Source organism: Hemitrygon akajei, chromosome 30 (assembly GCF_048418815.1).
Source record: "Hemitrygon akajei chromosome 30, sHemAka1.3, whole genome shotgun sequence".
NCBI lineage: Eukaryota > Metazoa > Chordata > Chondrichthyes > Myliobatiformes > Dasyatidae > Hemitrygon > Hemitrygon akajei.
This window is the reverse complement of record NC_133153.1, coordinates 10,537,450-10,557,014: the sequence shown is the minus strand read 5'-3', so window position 1 is coordinate 10,557,014 and position 19,565 is coordinate 10,537,450. Positions and strand designations below refer to the sequence as shown.

At 48.0% G+C, this 19,565-nt stretch overlaps 1 protein-coding gene across 1 annotated transcript in view; it reads left to right on the top strand.

Annotated features, from left to right (window-relative positions):
* The window catches only part of lrrk1 (leucine-rich repeat kinase 1), a 197,640-nt gene that overhangs the window by 129,907 nt on the left and 48,168 nt on the right, over positions 1-19,565 (top strand). Inside the window, 2 exon segments of the mRNA XM_073032977.1 lie at positions 2,330-2,450; positions 18,224-18,388. Of these exon segments, the coding sequence (XP_072889078.1) occupies positions 2,330-2,450; positions 18,224-18,388 (286 nt within the window).

Below are 19,565 nucleotides of genomic sequence, written 5' to 3'. Positions count from 1 at the left end.
ATACGGACAGTGAGGGGAACGGAGGGATACGGACAGTGAGGGGAATGGAGGGATACGGACAGTGAGGGGAATGGAGGGATGGACAGTGAGGGGAATGGAGGGATGGACAGTGAGGGGAATGGAGGGACAGACAGTGAGGGGAATGGAGGGATGGACAGTGAGGGGAATGGAGGGATACGGACAGTGAGGGGAACGGAGGGATGGACAGTGAGGGGAATGGAGGGATGGACAGTGAGGGGAATGGAGGGATGGACAGTCAGGGAAATGGAGGGACGGACAGTGAGGGGAATGGAGGGATGGACAGTGAGGGGAATGGAGGGACGGACAGTGAGGGGAATGGAGGGACGGACAGTGAGGGGAATGGAGGGACGGACAGTGAGGGGAACGGAGGGATGGACAGTGAGGGGAACGGAGGGATACGGACAGTGAGGGGAACGGAGGGATACGGACAGTGAGGGGAATGGAGGGATGGACAGTGTGGGGAATGGAGCGACGGACAGTGAGGGGAACGGAGGGATACGGACAGTGAGGGGAACGGAGGGATACGGACAGTGAGGGGAACGGAGGGATACGGACAGTGAGGGGAATGGAGGGATGGACAGTGAGGGGAATGGAGGGATACGGACAGTGAGGGGAACGGAGGGATACGGACAGTGTGGGGAATGGAGCGACGGACAGTGAGGGGAATGGAGGGATGGACAGTGAGGGAACGGAGGGACGGACAGTGTGGGGAATGGAGGATGGACAGTGCGGGGAACGGAGGGATACGGACAGTGAGGGGAATGGAGGGATGGACAGTGAGGGGAATGGAGGGATACGGAGAGTGAGGGGAATGGAGGGATGGACAGTGAGGGGAATGGAGGGATGGACAGTGAGGGGAATGGAGGGATGGACAGTGAGGGGAATGGAGCGATGGACAGTGTGGGGAACGGAGGGATACGGACAGTGAGGGGAATGGAGGGATGTGGATAGTGGGGAACGGAGGGATATGGACAGCGAGGGGAACGGAGGGATGTGGATAGTGGGGAACGGAGGGATACGGACAGTGTGGGGAATGGAGGGATACGGACAGAGGGGAATGGAGGGATGTGGATAGTGGGGAACGGAGGGATACGGACAGCGAGGGGAACGGAAGGATGGACAGTGAGGGGAATGGAGGGATACGGACAGTGAGGGGAATGGAGGGATGGACAGTGAGGGGAATGGAGGGATGGACAGTGAGGGGAATGGAGCGATGGACAGTGTGGGGAACGGAGGGATGTGGATAGTGGGGAACGGAGGGATATGGACAGCGAGGGGAACGGAGGGATGTGGATAGTGGGGAACGGAGGGATACGGACAGTGTGGGGAATGGAGGGATACGGACAGAGGGGAATGGAGGGATGTGGATAGTGGGGAACGGAGGGATGGACAGTGAGGGGAACGGAGGGATGGACAGTGTGGGGAACGGAGGGATGGACAGTGTGGGGAACGGAGGGATGGACAGTGTGGGGAACGGAGGGATGCGGACAGTGAGGGGAACGGAGGGACGGACAGTGAGGGGAACGGAGGGACGGACAGTGTGGGGAACGGAGGGATGGACAGTGTGGGGAACGGAGGGATGGACAGTGAGGGGAACGGAGGGATGGACAGTGAGGGGAATGGAGGGATACGGACAGTGAGGGGAACGGAGGGATACGGACAGTGAGGGGAACGGAGGGATGGACAGTGAGGGGAACGGAGGGATGGACAGTGTGGGGAACGGAGGGATGGACTGTGAGGGGAATGGAGGGATGGACAGTGAGGGGAACGGAGGGATACGGACAGTGAGGGGAACGGAGGGATGGACAGTGAGGGGAACGGAGGGATGGACAGTGTGGGGAACGGAGGGATGCGGACAGTGAGGGGAACGGAGGGATGGACAGTGAGGGGAACGGAGGGATGGACAGTGTGGGGAACGGAGGGATGCGGACAGTGAGGGGAACGGAGGGATGCGGACAGTGTGGGGAATGGAGGGATGCGGACAGTGAGGGGAACGGAGGGATGCGGACAGTGAGGGGAACGGAGGGATGGACTGTGTGGGGAACGGAGGGATGCGGACAGTGAGGGGAACGGAGGGATGGACTGTGTGGGGAACGGAGGGATGGACAGTGAGGGGAACGGAGGGATGGACAGTGAGGGGAATGGAGGGATATGGACATTGCTAGAATAGACAAAGTTATTTGGGTGTTTAACTGAGACCTGTTCACGTGCCTCCCTGTTCTATGTTCTATCTTTTGTGTAATTTAGTGACCAGGACTGTGCCTGATAACTTTGGTCCAACCGTTTACACTATACCTTTTCCTTACAGTGAGTTATCGTGCAAAACATTGGATGGGCTGGAAGGTCTCCGCAAACTGATCTTCCAAGTTGCTTGCAGCATGAGGGACACAGGGAGTGTAACCACTTCACAGAAGTTAGTTGGAAGATTGGTAAGTAGTTGTTTTGAAAAATGACAGAGAAAGCGGAGCATGTGTTGGAATTTGAAAACTGCCAATGCAGGGCTGTGACCCACTCTTATGGTCTGTGTATCAATGCCCTGCACTATTTCAGTTTGTTGTGCAGTGATCTTCTTCAGTAATTTGATGTAAACCTGACCCAGTTGATTGTGTTGTGACAAAAGGGGTTGTCTGAAGATTTTGCCCCTCCTCTGAGTTAATGCATCTGTGTTCAGGAAGAACATCAGCACCTGGGTTCCCAGTGAGGAGAGCTACACTGATTGGCTCATCACGCTGTCCGTTACTAGACACACGGTGAGGAGAGAGACACTGATTGGCCCATCACACTGTTCAATCATCGACTCACAGTGAAGAGAACTACACTGATTGGTCCATCACACTGTTCAATCCTGACTCTCAGTGAGGTGAACAACACCGACTGGCCCAACACACTGTCCGTTACTAGGCAACTGGAAGTTATTTACATTGAACTTCTTTCACTTTGTGTTTGGAGTGACATAGTTCAGCTCTTTCAGGCCAGTGACATGGGAGTGGAATTCCAGTGTAGGAACATCGTCAGATTCTGGCTTCTCCACTCTGCCATGGAGCCAATTGCAACAACCGATGAATAAACGTAAGGTTTATTAGTACAACTAGCACCTTGATAGACCATGCCAGGGTTACTCACTCACTGCTATGCGCTATCACTTGTTGTATCTCTTTGTAAAATCCCAGATGCCAACAGACTTATGTGTGTGCAATGGGGGGTGTGGGGGCAGAGGGGGATGGAGTAAGGAAGGAGTGTAGAGGTGACAGCTCCCTCCCCACACTGTTTTCATCCAGAGAGACCATGATTTCATCTTTGTGGAGATGGAGAATAGGAGGAGGGTCCCTTGTACCAGATTCAACGCTGCACTGCTCCAGGAGGCAATGAGGTAGATGCTTGTTCCATGGAGGTACAGGCAGCACCTCTGTCCGCTCTCAGCATGTCTAACCAAAGCTCTGCTAACTCTCCCGCAGCAGTACCTTTCTATCTCAAGAGAACAGAGGTGGCACCTGTGAGCGTCAGGAACTAGATCTCCATCAGAGACAGGTTTCAGTTCTCGCCCGTAACTTAAACAAAGAAAGGATTAGCTTTATTTGTCACATATTCTTTGAAACATAAAGTGAAATGTGTCAACACAGTCCAAGTATGTGCTGGAGGCAGCCCACAAGTGACAGCATGCTTCCACAAGCCCATAACTTTCTGACCAAAGTCCATTCGCCTTTGGAGTGTGGGAGGAAACCAGAGCACCCGGAGGAAACTCACGCAATCACAGGGAGAATGTCGAGGCTTAACCCTGACCCTCTTGGGCCATGACTGTGCAGTGAGAGGGCTCCCTCGGGCTAACTTTGGTCATTCAATGTGGACAGTTGCTGTCTACACAATAAAAAGGAAGCAACCTGCACCGTCTTTAAACCGATCTGGAAGGACATCACAAAGGGTGTACTTTAGAATGTTTACTTATTATCTATTAATATACACCATTTCATTTTCATTTATCATTGGCTGCAAGTTGCTAATTAAATGCCTTTCGGTCGTTCCATTCTTGAGATTACAATGACAGGGAGTGAGAGGTGGTGAATGAATCTCACAATGTCTCTCATGGGAACTCCTATGCATTTAAAGTTCCCTCATATATTCTAATCTCTCTCTCCCTCTCTCTCTCTCTCTTTCTCTCTCTCCCTCTCCCTCCCTCCCCCTCCCTCTCCCCCCTCTCCCCCCTCTCCCCCCCCTCCCTCTCCCTCTCCCTCCCTCTCCCCCCTCCCCCCTCTCCCCCTTCTCCCTCCCCTTCTCTCCCCCCCCATCCCCCACTCTCTCTCCTTCCTGGTCTTCTTGGACAAGCGACGTGGCAGATTGTAACATCATCCCCCTCGCTAGCGTCTGAGATGTTGAAGTGTTGGGATGAACGGTAGTTTTTGATGGGCTCCAGATCTTTGCCTCTGGGGGCTTTGATATTGCTTGCATGGTGGGGGTGGGGTTGATGCTTTTGTTACGGTTTGTGTGTGGGGGGGGGAGGTGCTTTAGGGTCCTAACATTGTCCATCATTCACTCCTTGGGGATTTTGTTTTCTGTTTTGAGGATGTCTGTGAAGAGTAAAACTCTCAAGCTGTATTCTGTAAACATTCACTGATACTAAATTGAACCAGGTCACCTTGTGATGTCATTGAGCGCTGGCATCTAAGGCAAGCGTCCATTCCCTCATCATCTGGTGCCATTGTGACAGATGGGATCAGTGTGGGTACGGGATGTATGTCTGGCCAACAAATGCACCGTGTGGTCAATACCCCTTAACGTGGGGCCAGATCTGGTGAACCAAGTATAGGCAGTTCATCACTGCGGCCAAAGTCAGTGTGATCTCTCCACACGCTGGGATAGATGGTTGGAACCATTGCCCAGTTTTCTTGGATTGTAACCATTCCTAAACGATGGAAGAGCTTTGAACAGGAGACCCTTTCTCTCTGTTCGTTGGGACTGAATGGTGAGGGGAATGGTGCTGAAATCTGAAACTCTCTGTGGAAAGGTCCATTGCATTCGGTTTGCAGTTTGCAGTTGGTTTCCACCCCCCCCCCCCCCCCCCCCCCCCCCGTCCTTGTCAGGCGATGATGTGGAACGCGTGCAAGTTCTGTCTGGTACCTGCCTTAGTGCGACCGCCTGCAAGGATCCCAGTACCTTAGCATCTGAATCGTTTGATATTCTTGTCATTAGATCCGACCTGGGATGAAATGTGCTGCCAGTAATGCAAATACCGGCATTGATATCCAAAACTCTTTGATCCCGTAGCTCGGTCCCATTACATGTCTCCCTTGACTCCTCCAGATCTTGTCTATAAATAAGGATAAGCAGCTGGTTGGACTGCAGGAAGGGATGAAAACAGTCTTCACTTCGCTTAATGCGAGGGGAATTACAAGTGCTGACATCCTAAGTCAGTGAAAGTGAATGAAGAATGAGGTGGCGCGGTAGCGTAGTGGTTAGCACAACACTTTACAGTACCAGCGACCTGGGTTCAATTCCCACCACGGTCTGTAAAGAATTGTATGTTCTCCCCGTGACCATGTGGGTTTTCTCCGGGTGCTCCGGTTTCCTCCCACAGTCCAAAGATGTACCGGTTGGTAGGTTAATTGGTCAGTGTCAATCGTCCTGTGATTAGGTTACAGTTAAGTTGGAGGATTACTGGGTGCCTTAGCTCGAAGGTTCCATTCTGCGCTGTTATCTCAGTAAGTGAATGGAGACGCAGGAGACTGAAGTTGGAATCTGGAGCGACAGACAGTCTGCTGGAGAAACTTAGCAGGTTGAGCAGCATCTGTGGGAGTAAAGGGAATGTTGACATTTCCAGTCGGGAGCTACGAAGAACCGATCAGGGTTTTGACCCAAAGCATCACCCTTTCCTCTCAAGCCTGCTGCTTGACCCGCTGGGTTCCTCCAGCAGACAGCTTGTTGTTCCCGGAGAGTGCGTGTAATTGATATCTGTAAGGCAATTGAACGCCAACCACATATTTGCCTTCTCTTTGTTTTCTGAGATGCCCCTGTTATCACTGCCATCATTGAAGTAAGAAAAACGTGACCTTGAGCTCATTTAGTGAACATAGAACATAAACATTTACAGCACATTACAGGCCCTTCGGCCCACAATGTCAAGCCTACCATAAAACCGACTCTAGAAGCTGCCTAGAATTTCACTACCCTCTATTTTTCTAAGCTCCATGTACCTATCTAGGAGTCTCTTAAAGACCCTATTGTAGCCGCCACTAACACTGTCGCTGGCAGTGCATTCCATGCACCCACCACTCACTGTGTGAAAAACTTACCTTTGACATCCCCCTTGTACCTACTTCCAAGCACCTTAAAACTATGCCCCCTCGTGTTAGCCATTTCAGCCCTGTGAAAAAGCCTCTGACTATCCACACAATCAATGGCTCTCATCATCTTATATGCCTCTAGCAGGCACGGAGTAGGTGACCGAAGCACAGAAGTTCTGCCTGTTTCCTCTCCCTTTGTTTGAGCAGTCGGCACTGTTGTATCCCTCAGTTCAGTTGAAGGCCTCTGTCGGCCACACTGAAGGGTTTCAGCTGGATCTGCACATGGGCTGCACCGGAGTCGCAGGGCAGAGTGGCCTCTGTCTGTGAATGATTGGAATACCTGTTGCTCTATGCACTGCCCTTTGTCACACAGAGATATCTCAATGAAAGGATTCGGATTCCAAGGAGTGCTGGCTTCAGCAGGTTATTGTTCACTTACTGCCTGTTCAGAGCAGGATTGAATGTCCTCCATCTCTGGCAGTGTCCAGCGCTTCCTTCTTGCTGCCAAAAGCTTCTTTTCAGTTTTCACTACTGTCAGCCCTGAAAGCCCAGGGTGGAGACTCAGGAATACCGTCGCACACAGAAGTAGAAGTCAGAGGTAGGCTAACTCCTACCTCCTCTAGTCGCTGTGTCTGTGGCGTTGGCACCCACCTGCAGTGACTGGAGCCGGGGCAGAGGGGAAAGAAGCCAGGGGAGCCCATAAAATCATAGAGAGAATCAGCATGGAAACAGGCCATTCAGCCCATTGAGTAAATGCTGGCCATAAACAGCCTGTCCACACTAATCCTATCTTCATTGCATTCTCCCTTTGTTCTGTCAACTGCCCCAGGTTCTACTTCTCACCTGTACGCAAGGGATATTCAGGGCGACAGGGTAGCGTAGTGGTTAGCACAACACATTACAGTGCCTGGTGACCCCGGTTCAATTCCCATTGTTGCCTGTGAGGCATTTGTAGTTCTCCCCATGATCGGGTGGGTTTTCTCCCCCAGTACTAAGACGTACCGGTTAGTAGGTTAATTGGTCATTATATAGTAAAGTTATAAATACCAATTGAAGCACTGACTGGAGCATCAGGAGGAAATGTGCACATCGCAGAGAGAACCCACAAACTGCACACAGAGGTCAGAGTTCAACCCAAGTCACTGGCACTGTGAGGCAGCCGCTCTTCTGTCTGGGGCCTGTACTTCAGGCATGGGGTAGTTCAGAAAGCAGCAAGGACTGCCTGAGTGAAAGAGTCACGTGAGCTTCCCGGGGTCGCCGCCTCACGAGGATCGATGGCTGCACCTGCTCGGGAGCCGGTGCATCGTTTATAAATTTCTTTTTCGGGATGTCGGTGTCACAGTCAGGGCTGCAATTAGTGCCCGTCTCTATATGTCCTTGGGCAGAAGGGTTTGCTGTACCTCTTCAGTAATCACACTATGTATCAACCTGAGCTGCTCCCCAGAGAGGCAAGAGGTGAGCCAGGCGTGTTTTTACAATAGTGAGGTGCATGGTCATCATTACATAAATATTTTTATTTATTGTGATAAAACGCAGAATAGGCTCTTTGAGTCGACCTGTCCAGCAAACCCTGATTAAACCCCAGCCTAATCACAGGACAGTTCTACAATGACCAACTAAAACTGGCCTTTGGACGGTCGGAGGAGCCCAAGCACCCGGAGGAAACCTACGCGGTATTGAGGAAAACGTACAAACTCCTTACAGGCAGACCGCAGTGGGATTAGAACCGGGGTCACTGGTACTTTAAAGCCACTGCTAACCACTACAATAATCATTCACTTTCACTGACCGGGGTGTCAGTGCTTGCATCGAGGTAATTGGCAGTACTGATCCAAGTGAGGTGAAGGCTGTCTTTTGTCCCTTCCTGCATTCCATCCAGCTGTTTATCCTTATTTCCGGACCAGAACCAATGACAAGGTTCTGCACAGGGAGTTGGGTGCTAAGTTAAAGGGCTGGATTGTGATCTCCGGATTGCTACCCGGCCCACATGATGGTGAGGTCAGAACTAGGAAGATTATACAGTTTACTACGTGGCTAAGGATCTGGTGTAGGAGGGAGGGCATAAGATTTTTGGATCATTGGGCTCTCTTCCAGAGAAGGTAGGACCTGTACGGAAGGGCCGGTTTGCACCTGAACTGGAGGGCGACTGGAGTGGGAAGGTTTGTTAATGCTGCACAATGGGGTTTAAACTGGAGTTGCAAGGGGTTGGGAGCGAGACTACCAGAACAGTTAGTAGAGTCAGATGTTGGTAAAAGTTAGGAATCAAAAGCTTGAGCATTGTGCAACTGGTGTCCTGAGCTGTGTGTATCTCAATGCAAGAAGTATGGTAGGAAAAACAGATAATGGTGCTGAAGATGAGGTAGCTGGTTTACAAGCAGAGGCAATGTGTAGTGAGGAGAGGCTGTTAATTGGGCAAAATAGCAGTCAACAGGGTGAGGTACAAAATTGAAAAGGGTGAATGCAGGACTGAAGGTGTTGTATTTGAATGCGCGCAGTGTTACGGAATAAGATAGATGAACTTGTAGCGCAGTTGCCGATTGGCAGGTATGATGTTATAGGCGTCACTGAATCACGGCTGAAGGAAGATTATAGCTGGGGGCTTAATGTCCAAGAATACACATTGTATTGAAAGGACGGGCAGGAAGGCAAAGGGGGCGGTGTTGCCCTATTGGGGGTAAAAAATGAAATCAAATCATTAGTAAGAGGTGACTTAGGGTCGGAAGGTGTTGAATGTTATTGTTTAGAGCTAAGGAACTGCAGGGCTAAAAAGACCCTGATGGGAGATGTGTACAGACCCCCAAACAGTAGTAAGGATGTAGCCAACAAATTACAACGGGAGATAGAAAATGCACGCCAAAGGGGCAGTGTTACAATGGTCATGGGAGATTACAATATGCAGGTAGATTGGGAAAATCAAGTTGGTGTTGGATTCCAGGAGGGGACATTTCTGGAGTGCCTACGAGATGGCTTTTAGAGCAGCTTGTGGTTGAGCCCAGTAGAGGATCAGCTACTCTGGATTGTGTGTTGTGTAATGAACCAGAATTGTTTAGAGAGCTTAAGTTTTTTTAAAAAAAACCCTTATGGGTAAGTGATCATAATATGATCAAATTCACCCTGACATTTGAGAAGGAGAAGCTAAAGTCAGATGTATCAGTATTACAGTGGAGTAAAGGGAATTACAGAGGCATGAGAGAGGAGTTGGCCAGAAATGATGGGAAAAGAACATTTGTGGGGATGACAGCAGAGCAGCAATGGCTGGAATTTCTGGAAGCAATTCAGAAGGCGTATGATATATACATCCCAAAGAGGAATTAGTTTTCTAAAGGACTCTAACAAGAGAAGTCAAAGCCAACATAAAAGCCAAATGGAGCAAAATTTAGTGGGAAGTTAGTAGATTGGGAAACCTTTAAAAGGCAACAGAAGACAACCAAAACAGTCATTAAGATGGTAAAGATGGAATATGAAAGTAAGTTAGCCAATAATATTAAAGAGTTGAGTCAGTGGTGAGGAAGGCAAATGCAATGCTAGCATTCATTTCAAGAGGACTAGAATACAAAATCAGGGGTGTAATGTTGGGACTTTATAAAGCACTGGTGAGGCCTCACTTGGAGTACTGTGAGCAGTTTTGAGCCCCTTAGCTTAGAAAGGATGTGCTGAAACTGGAGAGGGTTCAAAGGAAGTTGCGAAAATGATTCCAGGATTGAATGGCTTGTCATATGAAGAGCGTCTGATGGCTCTGGGTCTGTATTTACCAGAGTTCAGAAGAATGAGGGGTGACCTGATTGAAATCTGTCAAATGGTGAAAGGGCTTGATAGAGTGGATGTGGGGAGGATGTTTCCCATGATGGTAGATTCTAAGACAAGGGGACACCGCCGCAGAATAAAGAGAGGGCCTTTTAAAAACTGAGATAAGGAGGAATTTCTTTAGCCAGAGAGTGGTGAATCTGTGGAATTCTTTGCCACGGGCAGCTGTAGAGGCCATATCTTTATGTATATTTAAGGCAGAGGTTGATAGGTTCTTGATTGGTCAGGGTATGAAAGGTTTTGGAGAGAAGGCAGGAGTCTGGGGCTGAGAAGAAGGTTGGATCAGCCATGCTGAAGTGCTGGAGCAGACTCGATGGGCCGAATGGTCTAATTGTGCTCCAGTATCTAAGACGAGAGGAGTGTGAACCTCTACGCTCCCAGCTGAATTTAAAATCCCCATCTGCCAGTGGAGAGGTTGGGCCCATGCCCCTGGGTGGGCAGTGTTGTAAATTAACCTGTGTACGTGTGTGATGTTTCTGAAGACTCTCTAGGATTGGGAGCTTTGCTGAATGAGGTGTCTGACACCGGTCCCGAGATCCCCAACCCATTCAGGATGTTAAAGCAAGGCTGGAGTGAAGCCTGCAGTAATGGAGTGCTGGCGCTTGACGTGATCTGGCATTTAGGCTGGTGACGGGGAGAGTCTGCAGAAGATCATGTATCTTTGCCAACATTGATGTTTGAAACATTAGCCCCACTCTCCCCCGTACAAAATGAGAGCATCCCATTGACTGTACCCACTTTCCCCCTGATTGACTGACAAATGGCCTGCACATTGATGCTCATTTTCCCAGCCACTCTCTACCTGAACACAAGCACTGATAATCCCATCATTCCACATCTGATGTGGCACAGGGGTTACTGTCCAAGTGCACTTCACAGCAGGAAATGCCTGACCTAATTGCTGGAGTGCTACAATTCAGCTGGAATGCCACGGCGTTGAATTCGACACAGGAAAGCATCAGTTTTCCAAAACAGGACAGAGAAAAGCAATGCTTTATTAAAGGATTTCTGGACAAATTTGTTTTGAGCTGATCTTTGCTATAGGCAATGGAAACTGGATCATGGGATGTCATGGAGTGTTTGAAAGAGTGCCATGCCTCACTGCTCTGATTATAATGCAGAGGGGGCGATGCGCTGTGTAAATCTCGCTGCGGGGGATGGTGGATTTACCCAAACCCATCTACCACTTTACCACATTGCCAGTGTTCTCAGAACTGACTGTTCTTCAGTTGTTCATAAATAAACGTCTGAAATTAAAAGTCCGAATAAACATAACCTGCCTTTTTATTAACTCAGTATGCCTCATCTAATTAAATTTTTATAGATCTTTATTTGTGCTGCTTGGAGTAAGTTATGAAAGGCTCTCTGGCCAGTGGTTATGAAAGTACAAGAAATTGTTCACAGCAGCTTGGCTTGAGTTTGTTTTTATTTTGAAACCAAAAAAGCATAAATAATTAATATTGCATTTTTTGTCTATGCTGAATATTTAGCAACCTCTGTCTGTGTTGTTGATCTTTCTTGAAATCGAACACAATGTTCCATACAGTCTCTAAAGATCTATCTCTACTGCCCAGTGGTACAAACAAAGTGGCTCACATTGCCGCAATATGACGCGTGCTTCTTCATTCCTTTAGAACATATATGTCAAACTCAAGGCCCGCGGGCCAAATCCGGCCCGCAGTGGAATTATCTTTGGCCCGCTAGATAATATCTAATTACTATTAAAGCTGGCCCCAGTAATCGAGGCGCCTATGGCGTATGATATGGCTAATGCTGAGTTTATTCAGGTACCAGGTTTTCAGGGTTTTTAGTGTTTATTCGGCAGTCTTCTTCATAAGAAACGGAATTTGTAAAGTGAAACACTTTGTACTTATAGCAGAGACTGAGACACATGAGAGCAGGCTGAAAAAACGGAGGCAACGAAAGCTGCGTTCGCACACGTCCGACTGATCCGGCCCGCATGAAGCTGCATTTTGCTCAATCCAGCCCGTGACCTAAAATGAGTTTGACACCCCTGCTTTAGAAGATGCACTGATGGACTCTTGTAGGGTGATTAGAATGGTGTTGGGAATTAGAGAATTTGGTTACGTAGACAAGCATTAGAAACAGTGTTGTTCACATGAGGGCAGAGCAATATTAAGTAGGATTCAATCTAGTTGTTGTTTAGAGAGGTCTGTTCCTTGTAGAAGTATCAGTAATCAGTGGACGCAGCTTTATTGGCAGACAAATCAGAGGAAAGGTAACTCTCGTAGCTACAAGATCTGCAATGTAACACAGGGTCAGTATTAACTTCTAAATGGGTACTGGAGAGGTACCCAAGGCTAGTGGGGAGAGAGCATTGTGAAGAGTGGGCCTCAAGGCCTAATAGCCAAATGGATGGCTGTCTGCAGCAAATCTTCATTTGAGTATCATGAAGATACCAATTTTTTCCTCACTTTATTACCAGCTTCATCCTCTTACCCCCAGTCAGTCCACATCAGGTACATTTTACTCTAACACATTTCGCTGGGTGACCAATCCTGCCGTGTGATTTGGATTATAAATGTCACCAACACCCCACAACACCCTGTCCTGTCAGGCAGTTCACAGCACACTGTCCTGTCAGGCGTTTCACAGCACACCGTCCTGTCAGGCAGTTCACAGCACACCGTCCTGTCAGGTGTTTCACAACACACCATCCCGTCAGAGTGTTCACAACACAGTGTCCTGTCAGGCGGTTCACAACACCGCGTCCTGTCAGGCGTTTCACAACACCGTGTCCTGTCAGGCGTTTCACAACACAGTGTCCTGTCAGACTGTTCACAACACAGTGTCCTGTCAGGCATTTCACAGCACACCGTCCTGTCAGGCATTTCACAGCACACCGTTCTGTCAGGCAGTTCATAGCACACCGTCCTGTCAGGCGTTTCACAGCACACCGTCCTGTCAGGCGTTTCACAGCACACCGTCCTGTCAGGCAGTTCACAGCACACCGTCCTGTCAGGCAGTTCACAGCACACCGTCCTGTCAGGTGTTTCACAACACAGTGTCCTGTCAGGCGATTCACAACACAGTGTCCTGTCAGGCAGGTCACAGCACACCGTCCTGTCAGGCGTTTCACAACACAGTGTCCTGTCAAGCAGTTCACAGCACACCGTCCTGTCAGGCGTTTCACAACACACCATTCTGTTGGACTGTTCACAACACACTGTCCTGTCAGGCGTTTCACAACACACCATTCTGTCAGGCAGTTCACAGCACACTGTCCTGTCAGGCATTTCACAGCACACTGTACTGTCAGGTGTTTCACAACACACCATTCTGTCGGACTGTTCACAACACACTGTCCTGTCAGGCGTTTCACAACACACCATTCTGTCAGGCAGTTCACAGCACACTGTCCTGTCAGGCGTTTCACAGCACACTGTACTGTCAGGTGTTTCACAACACACCATTCTGTCGGACTGTTCACAACACACTGTCCTGTCAGGTGTTTCACAACACACCTTTATGTCGGACTGTTCACAGCACACTGTCCTGTTCGGCTGTTCACAACACACCATTCTGTCGGACTGTTCACAGCACACTGTCCTGTCAGGTGTTTCACAACACACCATTCTGTCGGACTGTTCACAGCACACTGTCCTGTCAGGTGTTTCACAACACACCATTCTGTCGGACTGTTCACAGCACACTGTCCTGTCAGGTGTTTCACAACACACCTTTATGTCGGACTGTTCACAGCACACTGTCCTGTCAGGTGTTTCACAACACACCATTCTGTCGGACTGTTCACAGCACACTGTCCTGTCAGGTGTTTCACAACACACCATTCTGTCGGACTGTTCACAGCACACTGTCCTGTCAGGTGTTTCACAACACACCTTTATGTCGGACTGTTCACAGCACACTGTCCTGTCAGGTGTTTCACAACACACCATTCTGTCGGACTGTTCACAGCACACTGTCCTGTCAGGTGTTTCACAACACACCTTTATGTCGGACTGTTCACAGCACACTGTCCTGTCAGGTGTTTCACAACACACCATTCTGTCGGACTGTTCACAACACACTGTCCTGTCAGGTGTTTCACAACACACCTTTATGTCGGACTGTTCACAGCACACTGTCCTGTCAGGTGTTTCACAACACACCATTCTGTCGGACTGTTCACAGCACACTGTCCTGTCAGGTGTTTCACAACACACCATTCTGTCGGACTGTTCACAACACACCATTCTGTCGGACTGTTCACAACACACTGTCCTGTCAGGTGTTTCACAACACACCATTCTGTCGGACTGTTCACAACACACCATTCTGTCGGACTGTTCACAACACACTGTCCTGTCAGGTGTTTCACAACACACCATTCTGTCGGACTGTTCACAGCACACTGTCCTGTCAGGTGTTTCACAACACACCTTTATGTCGGACTGTTCACAGCACACTGTCCTGTTCGGCTGTTCACAACACACCATTCTGTCGGACTGTTCACAGCACACTGTCCTGTCAGGTGTTTCACAACACACCATTCTGTTGGACTGTTCACAGCACACTGTCCTGTCAGGTGTTTCACAGCACTCTGTCCTGTCTGACCGTTCACAACACACCGTCCACAACACACTGTCCTGTCACGCATTTCACAACACTGTCCTGTCCGGCTGTTCACAACACACCGTCCTGTCCGGCTGTTCACACACACTGTCCTATCAGGCTGTTCACAACACACTGGCTGTCTGTTGGAATACCTGATCCCATCCTCATCTCTGTGCGGTTCACACGAGGGAGGGAAAGAACTAGGGATGAGTTTTTCTCCCTCCATGTCACCTTTCTGTCTGCTTGGCTCTCTGAGTTCAACACGCAGAGCAGGGTGACAATGCTGAACTCGGGCCTTGTGGTTTGTCCGTACCTGCATCAATCAGTCAGTGGTTAAACTGAGCGTTTCATAGAAATGGTACAGTTACTGTTTGGTAGCAAGGGGTAGGGCGGACCGTCTCGATTCAGGGAGCTCTTGCACAATTGATCATCGAAGCATAGTAAATGGAGAGCGATCAGCTGAGACTACGTCTGTGCCAGGGAGAGATGCCTGAGCTGATACCTGACAGCAGTACAATATTAGGTGGCAGTCTGCAGAGTGAGAATGAGTGTTGTGTTAAGGTGGATGTCGTTATTTATAGACATCTGGAGCATTTGTAAAGTTCATGCACTGTGGCGCTGCTGAGTAAGACGGTTTCAAATAGTTGCAAATGAAAAGCAGATTGTCATAGAGAGAGAACCAGAAGTGCAAAATGGGAGAAGTATGAGCTAAATCCTGTATTGTCCCGGTACCGAAGAAACCACAACCAAAGGAGTTGAATAACTTCAGACCTGTTGCCTTGACGTCGCACGTGATGAAGACCATGGAGCGGCTGATAATACAGAATCTGAGGCCACAAACCAGGCACGCCCAGGATCCTCTTCAGTTTGCGTATAAGGAGAAGGTGGGAGTGGAGGATGCTATCACGTATTTGCTGCACAAATCACTCTCTCACCTAGATGGGGTCAGTTGTGCTGTGAGGATTACATTCCTTGACTTCTCTAGTGCCTTTAACACCATCCAGCCCAAGATCTTAAGGCACAAACTAACGGAGATGGGAGTAGACTCTCACATGGTGGAGTGGATAGTGGACTACTTGACAGATAGACCTCAGTATGTGCGGTTGGGAGACTGTAGGTCTGACACGGTGGTCAGCAGCACAGGAGCACCGCAGGGAACCGTACTCTCTCCGGTCCTGTTCACCCTGTACACATCAGACTTCCAATATAACTCGGAGTCCTGCCATGTGCAGAAGTTCGCTGATGACACGGCCATAGTGGGGTGTGTCAGGAATGGACTGGAGGAGGAGTATAGGAAACTGATACAGGACTTTGTGATATGGTGCAACTCAAACTACCTGCGTCTCAATATCACCAAGACCAAGGAGATGGTGGTGGACTTTAGGAGATCTAGGCCTCATATGGAGCCAGTGATCATTAATGGAGAATGTGTGGAGCAGGTTAAGACCTACAAGTATCTGGGAGTACAGTTAGACGAGAAGCTAGACTGGACTGCCAACACAGATGCCTTGTGCAGGAAGGCACAGAGTCGACTGTACTTCCTAAGAAGGTTGGCGTCATTCAATGTCTGTAGTGAGATGCTGAAGATGTTCTATAGGTCAGTTGTGGAGAGCGCCCTCTTCTTTGTGGTGGCGTGTTGGGGAGGAAGCATTAAGAAGAGGGACGCCTCACCTCTTAATAAGCTGGTAAGGAAGGCGGGCTCTGTCGTGGGCAAAGTACTGGAGAGTTTAACATCGGTAGCTAAGCGAAGGGCGCTGAGTAGGCTACGGTCAATTATGGATAACTCTGAACATCCTCTACATAGCACCATCCAGAGACAGAGAAGCAGTTTCAGCGACAGGTTACTATCGATGCAATGCTCCTCAGACAGGATGAAGAGGTCAATACTCCCCAATGCCATTAGGCTTTACAATTCTACCGCCAGGACTTAAGAACTTTTTAAAAGCTATTATTAATGCTTTTTGAGATAGTGATTTAGATGCATATCATATTTTTTTACTGAGTTAAGTATTGTATGTAATTAGTTTTGCTACAACAAGTGTATGGGACATTGGAAAAAAGTTGAATTTCCCCATGGGGATGAATAAAGTATCTATCTATCTATCTATCTATAAACTTTCTAGCGAAGCTGAAAATTGCCAGTCAGGTTAAACGTAGTGAAGAAGGTAAAGAGAGAGAGAGAACGGAGGATGAGGCACTGACGCTCGGAGAACTGTGCCTGCAGCTCCTTGCTGTGGCTGCTGGGATCCCGGGGGCTTCATCAAGAGACACAGAGCGCACAAGGCAGTCTTTCTGAGCTGGTTTATCCTGAGAACTGCACATTCTGGCCAACTTTGGGAAGAATCCGAAGACTAGGGAAGGTACAGAAAATAAGAAGCTGAACAGTTCCAAGGATGAGAAAGTTAGGCCTGAAGAAGCTGGGATTGTTCTCCTTGGGTGGTGATGATTTGGTGAAATGGCAGCCGGAGGTGAACCGAGACGAACGTCACAGTATACATTTTGGGAGCACTGATGAGTCTGCTACACACACCGTGAATGGAAGTACCGAGGAACAGAAGGACCTACCTCACAGCGCACACCCATACATCCTTGAAGGTAGATAATGTGGTTAGGGGCTGTCAGTCGGTGGACTCTATGATCAGCTAATTTAAGAAGGGCTAAGTAGAGACTAAAGCTCTACATAGTTTTGGATAGGTACATGGAGTTTAGAAAAATAGAGAGCTATGGGTAAGCCTAGTAATTTCTGAGGTAGGGACATGTTCACAACTTTGTGGGCCGAAGGGCCTGTATTGTGCTGTATGTTTTCTATGCTTCTATAGTACTCGAAGTGTGATCTCGCCAACACACCACACAGTTACAGAAGATTTACCCACTGCATTCAACATACAGAACAACCCCTTTCATCTGCCACCCTCATTGCACGCTGGACCTCTATGAGTTTTGTGTACAGGGCAGCCAGACCCTTTCGTACAGTTTCTCTGTCTTCCTGTTAAAGTGGATAACCTCACATTCCTCCGCATTATACTCCCATCTTCCAAACCTCTGACCGTTCCGTTAACTCTCTGCAGACTACAGGTCAGCTCAATTATAATTACATAGTAAAAGATCCATATCACAATTTTTCAGAACACCAAACACAAATCATCTGTGATTACAAATGAAAATAATTTAATATTGCTATTTTTCCGCACAGTGCTCTAAGAGTGAATGTTGTTGTATATAAAGTTTGTTGTAGTGATTTGTAAATTCTGTAGGGCCATGTCCCAATGGGGATTATCTGTACTTCTTCCTCATGAAATGCACCCGCGTATACCTCAGCCCAACACCTAGACCAGACTGTCTAGTCCTAATGATCGATACACATGCTGAGAAGTAGACTTATAAAGTGATGTTCATTTTCTTTTATTGTGGAACAGGCTGTGGAAGCAAATTTCATAATTTTAAAATTGTGTTGGGTATGTCCTTAAAGATTGGAGATTTACAGGCCAAAAGCATGGATGTGAGATCGTGCTGAAAGATTCCATTAACACGGACCTTCCTTCCAGATACCGAGGAGTTATATCAACCTGCAGACTGCTATCCTGAAGGAACAGCAGAGGAGAAACGATAACAATGAGGTCCAGTACTTAACTGACCAACAGCTGGAGGAGATTGTGCAGCAGACTCCTGAAAATGACATCAAAGACTTTGAAGACTTACGGACTGGTAACGTGTTGATATTTTAAGCCAATTTGAGAAGGTGGGGGGGGGGGGGAGGGCAGCCCAATAGCACCAGAGATCACTGTCTATCAGGAGTTTATCCATTCTCCCTGTGTCTTGTTTCTTCCAAGTGCTCTGGTTTCCTCCCACATTCCAAAGGTGTACTGTTAGGGTTAGTGAATTGTCGGCATCCTATATTGGCATCAGAAACATGGCAGCATTTGCCTCCCACACGATCCTCGTATTCTGTTGGTCATTGATGCAAATAATGCATTTCACTGCATGATTCAATGTGTCTGTTGTGTAATTAATATCTCAGTATTATTTGTGTAATTTTGTATATGTATGGTTTGATTAAGCATTCATGCTCATTTAAATAATTCATTACAGGTTATATTTTAAAATACATGAATTACATACATCATCATGCTACCATGTGATTATGCGTATCTCGCTTAAAGTAAAGAATGAAGTTAGACCTAAGTTTTAGATTCCTGTGTCTTCCCTTTACTTAGTTTAAATGCTTTGGAGTTACAAACTATAACAGTGGTGACAAGGGTTTTTTTAAAGTGAATGAGATGGCTACTGACCTATTGAAGCACAGCCAAAATGTTCGCATTTTTTTAAAATTCAGCGAAAAATGTAGAGAGAAAACAGCGTAGCAAGTGCAAAACAGTTAAGTTTTTTAAAAAAGGGCAAAAAATGTAAGAACTCACAGGTTCATTAACAGTGAGTACTGGGTAATAACAATCATAAAAAAGAGCAGAATGGCTACATCGGGAAGATAGATGGATTTGATTGCTCAGTGGGTAATTGGCTCATGTATGCTGAGCTAATTGAACAAGATTTTGAAGCAAGTTAGATAGCCAGTGAAAAACAAGTACCAATATTGCTGAGTGCATTGGTTTTAAAGGCATACAGTTTGCTTCAAAGTTTAACTGCTCGATTCAAACAGCCGAAAGGAGCTTTGCTGATACTGTGGAAGTAATACAGGAACATCTGAACCGAAACCATTGGTGATTGCAGAATGCTTTAGGTTTCATAGGTGGAATCAAAATGAAGTTGCAGTCAAAATGAAAGTGAGCGTGATGAAAATTGCACCATCTAAGCAGAAACCTGCATGGCTGAACAAATTGTGGTGCCATTGTTGTAGGGGCTCACATACACCAGACCAAGTGAAGCTTGTAG